General features: G+C 46.3%; 1 protein-coding gene across 1 annotated transcript in view; it reads left to right on the top strand.

Annotated features, from left to right (window-relative positions):
- Positions 1-1,443: 1,443 nt before the first annotated feature.
- dip2ba (disco-interacting protein 2 homolog Ba) overlaps positions 1,444-9,221 on the top strand; it is a 36,379-nt gene continuing 28,601 nt past the window's right edge. Inside the window, exon 1 of the mRNA XM_067239372.1 lies at positions 1,444-1,636. Within this exon, the coding sequence (XP_067095473.1) occupies positions 1,552-1,636 (85 nt within the window). The 5' untranslated portion in view covers positions 1,444-1,551. The remainder of the gene's footprint in view (positions 1,637-9,221) is intronic.

Below are 9,221 nucleotides of genomic sequence, written 5' to 3'. Positions count from 1 at the left end.
TTATTCAGGAATCCCCATTTTAACAAGATTTGATTTTTTTTAAGAATTATGAAGCCTGAACAAGGTATATGCTTTTTTTTCTGGCATCTATATGTATCTGTCGTCTCTTTACAGTAAAATGCTTCTTTATCCTGCAGATATATTATGGCTTCAGACCATAAATGGAAGGGCATGTCTTGATGCACTAAAATATGCAGGTTTATTGTTGATTTTGTGTTGTTATGCAGCCTTTTATTTTTCCTCATCTTGTCTCTTTCAGGGGCACAGACTGCTCAACCATGTCTTGTTTATATACTATAGACATAATATAAATTGCTCAATTACTATTTGACTCACACATCTCACATGACTGAACCTTTTCTCCTACAGTCCCAATGGTGACCTGGCATTGTGTTAGCATTCTGAGCTAGCACTAGCACTCGGCTGCCAATCCTTAATAGACTTGTTCCAATGAAATGGAAAAACAGACTATATTCATCTTTCATGTTAGTTATTGTCGTCTGCACTTTTTATTTCAAACGTTTTCCGTAATGCGTGCTATTGTCAGGAATATACCAAATCCCTGACATAAGGTCTCTTATATCGTTGTGTTGTAATGATGACATATAGAAATGAATCTGTGTTAGATATCCATTTCTTTTTTTTAAATAATTATGTAAGTCCTGTCAGACTTATTGTATCCCTGTTATTGCATAGAAATTTAATTTTGTCTATGGATTGTCCATAGCGTAAAAACAAACAAGTAACTTATTATTGAATTGGTCTTATTGCAATCACAATTATATATTTTTCTAACATTTTGAACATTGATAAAAGTAACAGAACTGAATCAGAAAACAACAGTTTAATAACAAGGTATCAATGTGAGCCTTCCGTTTAGTATCCAGTATTTACTATTTGATTTGTTCATTCGCACTCCCTATCGTTGGACGGATGTTTTCAGAAGTTGTCTTTGTACTGTACATATCTGTACTATATGAATATATTTACTTTTCCATGCATGTCAAAGTGGAATACTATAAGCACTTGCCATGCAAAAGGTAATTAAAGAATGGAAAACTTAATGCATATTGATGATCCAGGATATCTTTGTGAGCCACTAACTTATTTAATTGGTACATTGTTATCCCAATAATAAAATGATAGATTTGATTGGTTCTAAAGATTTTAGGAAAGGTCTCCATTTGAGACAGTTGAAGGGCATACATTTCTACATTTTCTGATTTTACAGTGGGTATACAAAAGTGAGTTGTTTATCCTTTCTGGCTGTAACATACAACCTGGAACGCAAGATGGCGCAAAATAATGTAAAAGTACATGATCGTGTGTATGAGAGTAGTTACACTGCCACTTACGTTACAGCCGAGGTAATCGACGTCACGTGACTGTTCATTGCCATGGGTGAGTTTCTTCCCATTATGGCGGAAGGACCAATCGTGCGAATGGATTGTCTACCCGACTCAAATGCATGTTCTATGTCTTGAAGGAAGTATTTTGCGCTAGAGGTTGCGGTATATTAATAGAACAGCCGTTTATTTGATTTCCCAAGTCATGGCAGACCAGGGTGTGGATTTGTCGGGGCTACCAAAGGAGGTTCGAGACCATTTGGCGGAGTTGGATTTGGAGCTATCTGAAGGTAAGAGGAGTGACGAGTCAAAGGATGTTCTAGTTAGCATGGGAGGGAGTAGAATTTAACTGATGTAGCGAGTTACCAGTATCTTTTAAATGAGCATACCTTCTGCAAGCTCGTGTGTACTGAGAATTGGAACATGTGAAGGAAACAGCCAAATAAATTTCAGACACTGAAATTGTCTCGTTGTTAGCATGAGGCTAGCCATCCTTTCTTGCTGCATGGGCTCGTGCTAGCATGACAGACAGCTAGAGGAGAAAGGATAAAAGAACAGCCTGGTCGTGTGCCTTCGTGTCTCACTCTAAAAGCTTCCGTGATTCCTTACGAGTTAAATAGGCTTAAATGTATAATTTTATCGCTATTCTGAATAGAAAGTTCAATATTTTGGATCAAATACTTAGTGTTCATACACTGATTGTCCAAGCCCTGCTTATCTGCTAGTCTGTTTGATAGCTTGGTTTCAGCAAGAGCCAGTCAATGATTTTAACTGGCATCAAGGGTCAAGTGATCACCAGTCTTGAATTTTTATATTTGATTGACAAGATTGAGAACATCTTGTATCTTTCAACATCTATGCTGCCATGCCTTATAAACTTGTAGGAGACCAAATCACAGCCTAAAGGACTGCATGTTTTTGTGTAATGTTTCCTACTTGGTGTCAGGCTTCCCTTTTCACATTGTGTATGGCTGTCAGGGGTGTCATGGGTTGTATGGGGATTTCAGCTGAGGAATTCAGTTACACAACTGCTGCGACTGTGTGTGTGGGTTGGTTACTGAAAAGACTGGTTACAGCAGCCAAACCATGGAGGAGATCAGCACACATCAGTCATCAGTCAGGCATCACACCTTGATGCCTCAGTATCAAAGCCACATTGAGAACATATGGTTGATAAAATGATGCGGCATAATTACTGACTTAACATACTATCATGACATTTAAGTCTATTGAGTGTTGACTTTGGCTACACAGTCGTGTGTGTGTGTGTACATGGCTGTGTGGGGGTCGTGCCTATTTGTTTTGAGTGGTGGCAAGTGTACGTTGTTGCTTGTGTGTGTGTGTGTGTGTGTGTGTGTGTGCGTGCACGCACGTGTCCATTTAACTGCTCATGCCTCCGCCGCTAGCACCCCTCTCACCACAACAGCTGCAGGAGCCTTCCCTGCAGCCACTGACACATCGCTGTGAGCCCCCCAGCCCCCCTGCCCTGCCGTCTGACACCTAACCCTAAACCCCAAGGTGAATTCCCACACATGGGGAGCACTTCCACCCAAGGACCAATGACCATCTCCCCCCCCCCCCCCCCCCCCCCCCCCCCCTCTTTCAAACTTAACTGCTTATTTGTTCATGGAAAAGAAGTGGTCATTTTTGGTCTGTCCAATACAAACAAAAGGAACAAACAGTGTTGACTTTGGCCATTGGCACCGGGCTGAGGGACATGGAAGTGAGTTCTAATGGGCTGTCTTGCATGTCGTGTGTTGACTTTCTTCACACTTTCTACGGTGACTTTGGGGTTTTCAGAAAACATCAAGACCCAGTGCATTGTTTTCCACCGGAATGCTCATCCTCAATGTGACTACGTGTGTCAGAACCATACTTGGACCCAACCACCGTCCATAACAGACCCTCCACACAAGCAGGGGCGGAAATGCTTGTTGTTGGGTTGCTTGGAGGAGAACAGAGGCGTGCCAAATGGCCTCTTAAATAACAACCCAATTCTGCCAGCCCCCCAGTGACTGCACGGACACAATGAGCACCATTCAGCTGGGCCCAGTCATGTTGGCCAGGATCTGTACTGGCATTTAGGCCACTCAACTGAACTCTTTGTACGCCTGTGGAATTAGCCGCTCATAGGAAGGGAGGGGTCCATCATAGTTAGATAGATGACGTGTAATCCTGTGTGTGTGTGTGTGTTAGCCCACCCCCCGTGTTGCTGCTGTTTACATGCAGTGAGAGTGGCTGGGTGTGTCTGAACCACACCAACAGTGCAGTGACGCTATCGCTCGATTTGCTCGCCGCTCTGTCCTAGCAGGAGCGTGGTCTCTGGTCTCAGACGTGTGGTTTGCATGTTTGAGTTGGTGTGTCATTGTGCTGCTTCACAAAGAACAGCTCTGCGTCTGAGACGTTGCAGTTATTTCTGTCCTCCTGAGGACCATTCGGTGAGGTCCATATCCGCCTACTGCTTATTGTAAAAGTCTTGACGTCGTAATTTCCCCTCAAAGTGCTTCTGAAAGTGCTACTAAAGACACAGGAGCAATGCTCGTCACGGATCAAAGGTGTGTGTGTTCGCGTCTCATCTCCTAGGATGCCTTATTGTAGCGACAGTCTACCGCCAGGGAGAGGGTGCGACTGAGACCCTGGAGGACTTCCAGCTTGTTCCTATCTAGGCCAGCATCTGAGCCCCACTGCAGACAGGCTCATTACTGGCCTGGTCGGATGAAGAGGACAGACCAGGAGGGTCAGCATGGGCCTTGTCTGAGAGTCAAGGTCATAAGCGGCCAGCCAGCGTACAACGTCCGTCCGTCCATCCCTCCGTCCAGCCAGCCTCTCAGCACAGCCATTAGTGACAGCACTGAAGAGGAGGCATGATGAATAGGATGAAAGATCACTACCCCCACAGTCAAGTCAGGAACTCTACAGTACCACAGTGTATTCTGGTGTAGGCTGTGCAGACATGGGTTTTGCGGCAGCAGGCTGTTTTTTGCCTGTGGCTTTCGTTGAGAGACAGATGACAGCCCTGGGACAGTTCGTCAGTTAGGTTTTATGAGGCAGTGTTTGTGTTGTGAAACGGGAGGGTTATAGACTGAGGGAGGGGGGGGGGGGATGATACACTGTAACAACTTGGAGATCTTCCAAGTATCACTTGGGGTCTTTTGACAGGGTAATACTGTGAGTTTTGTTAACTCTGGTACCAGATGTTGATCTTTTAACAGGCTCTTGTGCAGATCTGGAGATTTGCTACTATTCAGAGCCTCAAAACAGACTGCTACACAAACTAACTCAGAGACAGGGTACATCTTGGCGTCTACGATTGTTTTTTGTGTAGCCGTTCACTAAGAAGGTGGAGATATTCAACCAGGCTTGATTTGTTTGGGTTGTGTGTGTGTGTGCGTGTTTGTGTATGTGCTTGTTTGTGTATCCGTCTCATTACATAATGATCTAACCCCGGCTGCCTGTGGTCTGAATAGTTAATGGCTGCTCCCATCCCGGCCCTTCCTTCCTTCAGGGTCGAGGGGCTGAATAATTCACATGCTCTCATTAAATACCAGGAGACCAGACTGTCACCACTTGTCACTGGTCGCCAGCAACACTTGCGATTGCTGAGGAGTGTGTGTCCGTGTGTCAGTCGCCCTCCTCCGCTGGTGGCTGATAACGACTGTGTGACAACAACCTGATCTGTTCCTTTCAACCAAGTTAGGAGGCATGCTTAGTTTGGATGCTCTTTCCCCTAGGTGACTAGATATACCTCTGAAACAGTGTTTGGAATAGGACGTTTCTATTTCAGGAGAATCCGTTCAATCGTGTCCATGGGGAATCCTATGTAGGCTAAAGTTTGCGGCAAACTGGTTTTGAGTCTGGAATTGGAACGTGGAGTGCATGAATTTGACATGTTTATAGACAAGGGAGGCATATCTCCCATTCAAACCACATTGCTATTGTTCACCATAATTAGGCACGTACCCCCCTCCAGGGCTGAGTCAACAGGGAAGAGAACCAGTTCTTCGCTGCTGCCTTGCCCTGGTGTTTACTCTGCATGGAGCAGCTAGGCCTAGTCAGTCCAAGGCACCTCCAGGCTTCCTCACCTATGATTCATCAATGGAGGAGTTGCATGAGGCTGGGAAGGAGATGTCAGACCCACTCACAGCTTTAAGAGGCACCTACGGCCAACTTTCCTCCAGCGGACAAACCTGAATTGGAGCCGGCACACTGCTGAAGCTCAGCCAACAACCCCCTATTTCACCGTGCCCCGGAGACAGTTAGTCAGAGGCCCAGCGACAGACGTGTGCAGACACCAATGAACACCACGTGCTACTTACTGTGCAGCTCATCCCCACTGTCAAGGAGCGGGGAAGGCTGTACGTCCCAAAACGCAGCAACTGTCACTGAGAGGTGACAAGACTTGAGTTCATACGGGGTTCTGAGGTGACAATTGCATAGAGCGTTGTTGTCTTCCCATGGCTTTTCCAGAACTAAGGGACTGCTGGTGTTGTGTGTGTGTGTGTGTGTGTGTGTGTGTGTGTCTCCATGCTTGGGTTATCCACACTAGCCATGTGACTGTTTTGTCAACGTTAAAGAATGCCATGGTGAATATAAATAGACCTGGCAAGACAAATTCTGTTTCATGGTTGAGGAGGACAAGAGACTCTTTCACACAAAAGCGCCACATTATTGAAGCATGGGCCCCCCTCGGACGTTCTAAAGAGACCTCGGTGCTGTTCGTGTCTCTCTCCGTGTCGTGCCTTGGCCCAGCCCAGCCCAGCCTGGTTAGTAACGGGGCCAGAGGTGTGAAGCAGTTTGTTTACACTGCTTCACACTGTCTGTCAAACTGGATGGCTGGCACATGTAGGTTACCGTTACATAGGGCCTGTGAAATACTGCAAGCTCCAGGGAACTCCCTATCTCTGTCCTATCAGATCAGTGTCGTCGGCCTTTGATACCATTGAGAGCCAATGGAAGAGTAATCAAACGATAAGCAACTTGGTTTGAACGGCTGAACAGGTTTCAGCTCAAGGCACTAGTCATCTGTGTGGAGGAATTCAGATTGGATCAAGGGCTTTACGAGATTGGAAGATTTTGTCATAGGATTGCCCAGTTAAACAAACTTTCTCTAACTACACAAACTAGGCTTTGTTCTTTTGTCCTCCCTCTCTAGGCAGACAGTCAGACTGGCTCTGAAGAGCTGTTCGTTAGAAGCCAGGGTGTTTAGAGAGGGCAGGAAGAGAGCAGTTGGTCATTTACAGGGCCAACATCGTTAGCTTTAGGTTTGATTTCAGTGGGAACTTTTCTATTCTCTGTCCAGTGGTATTGCATCCTTGCGTTCCCTGTTGATTTGAACAATGCTGTATGATTTAGATTCCCGTTGTGTGCCTGCAGGGGGTGGTGGGAATTCTGCGATGGGACCAGAAGTTGACCCCCTAGAGTCTAGGGCCTAAACTGATATTCACAGTCAGACTCACATGGTGGAAGAGGTTCTAGTTGAGGAACTTGTGAATTCAATCCTCCCAAAAGGCAGAAGAAACGCCATGGAAACCCTCAGTGGGTGTGGTTCAAAATGTCTTGATTGAACCAACACCAGCCCAGAAGAGTTGTGAAATCTAACCTAGATTCATCAATGGCTTCTGATTGTGTGGATATCAAAGTAATCTAGTGACTGTCCTAAAATGTCATACATTTTGATCAAAACAAGCTTGGAATGGGTCATGTTCTGGCCAGCCAGTATCATGAATGTTCTGTGAGACGTGCTGTACTGTGTTGGTTAGGGTAGGGTTGCCTTGATGACCCCAGATTCGGTAGAAGTAACTGCGAGTAAGAACAGGTTCCTTGTAAGGATGCAGGCTTCTCACTAGTATCTGTATCCTCTGACACACACAGTGGAGATGACACACTGATGACTGGGAGTCTGGATGGTATTGAAGTTAGATGTAGCTTACCGGTCATGGCGGGGGAACCGGTTTGGACTTTCTGAAGCTAGTTTTGCCAAATGTCCAGATTTTAATAACTGTGTTGGAGTGCCAGCAGCTTAGTCTCCCCTTTCACATGGCCCTCAACCCAGCCTGTTGTCTCAAGAACACAAGCCCTAAGTATTAGGTTCCTCCAGCGCCACTCCACTATAAAAGTCCTTACTTATCTTCTAACTGCCAGTCTTAAATGTGTGGAATAAAGTTGTCTGGTCTGTTAACATGAGCTCACCACCCTGACCCTGGGGGCAACCACCTCCAGACTCTCACACAGGAATTCCACCCTATGTGGGGATTGGTTTTCATCCTGGACAGCTGTCTGGGAGTACTAGAAAGTATCATCAAAGGACACTAAAAACCCATCCAGGTGATTCCCCCCATAGCCTTTTCCTCTCACTGACCATCATTATTTAAAACAGGGTTAGGCCATCCCAAGGATCCCATTCGGTAGCGCTTGGAGGAAATGGTGTGGTGGAACATTAGCCTTCCAGACTGTGATAATGCGACTCAGCTTCCTGTGTGGTGTTGGGTGATAAAGCAGTGGAAAGACCTCTGAGATCCTTGTTTATCTATGACTGGGAGTGTGCGTTGCTCTGCTTCCTGGATACGGAATGATGTTCCTCAAGGCCCCAAAGTCCAGCAGACCCAGAGCCGTTAATGGGTCGAGTGACTCAGGTGTTAGCCCAACACTGCCCCCCCCGCCCCCCCCGCTTCTTAATTTTGTAACCATAACTACATTATCAAATGGGGCTTCGTTGTCAATCTGTCAGCCATGAGGACATTGATCGATTATACCAGACAAGAAACGACACTGAGTTCTTTTGAATTTAGGTTAATGTTCTACTCCGCTGGTGTTGTAGCACGTGTGACACCAGGGTTGCAGTGTGAAACGGGATACTTCCCTTTCACTGCTGTCGCTCCCAGGGTGTTTACCATGCAGTACTGAAACACTGCTGCTCTGAGACATGTAGCCCCCTCTCAACAGCTACCTTATTTCTCTTCCCTCTTTTTAAAGAAGTGAGATGACCTATACCATTTGAGGTGGGGTGTGCAAAGGCAAAAAAAAAAGGTTTTACCTGGATAGTGCATGCTGATGGTGCAAGGCTTCTGATGTTTGAGGTGAAAGGTTCCGAGCTGAGCAGGATTATTGTCCTGCTGGCTGAGGTGTGTGCCGTGTTACAGAAGATCTCTTTGTGTAGGCTAGTCAGAGCCAGGATCTTCTAGTCAGAGCTAGGATTAGTCCAGCCGCGTAAGGTCACCAGCAGAAAAGCTCTCACATGACTCATGTGCAGAGACCCAACAGCAATGTCAGAGGAGACCGAATATATTGAGCCTGGAGGAGACGGAGACCAAATTGTGATGTGACTCATGCAAAATACCTTTTTGAGGAAGAATACAGATCACCTAGTTATCAGCCAGCTATGTGAAACTTGATTACAGTGAACATGCATGGATATCCCATAAAACAGCTTGCGGTCATTTATTGTTTAAACGCCCCACCAGTTATCAGTGAATGATTGACAAGGCTGATTGGATTACATAGCGATCAGCTCGTGGCCTTAAACACACTTGAAGACTCTGAGGTGGAACGACAGCTCATGTCATCCCCCCTGCTGAAGGAGCTAACCCTGGACCCATCCGACCTCCACCACTTCCTGCCAGGGTCCTTACGGTTGTTCCTCTGAGCCGCGCTGCTCTCAATCAGCTTTCCTCCTTCCTGACCAAGAACAACCTGCTATACTCCCTCCAGTCTGGCTTCAAAGCCAAGAACTCGACCGAGACGGCTCTGCTGGCACAGATGGAGGCCCTCGACACAGCCCAAGCCTCTGACCTCTCGTCTGTGCTGATCCTCCTCGGCCCGTCTGCGGCCGTCGACACTTGGCACTCACCAGCTTGTCCTCTCCACCCTGGTTGGAAT

Source organism: Osmerus mordax, chromosome 7 (assembly GCF_038355195.1).
Source record: "Osmerus mordax isolate fOsmMor3 chromosome 7, fOsmMor3.pri, whole genome shotgun sequence".
Lineage (NCBI taxonomy): Eukaryota > Metazoa > Chordata > Actinopteri > Osmeriformes > Osmeridae > Osmerus > Osmerus mordax.
The sequence above is the reverse complement of the archived record's forward strand: the minus strand, read 5'-3'. Positions and strand labels throughout refer to the sequence as shown.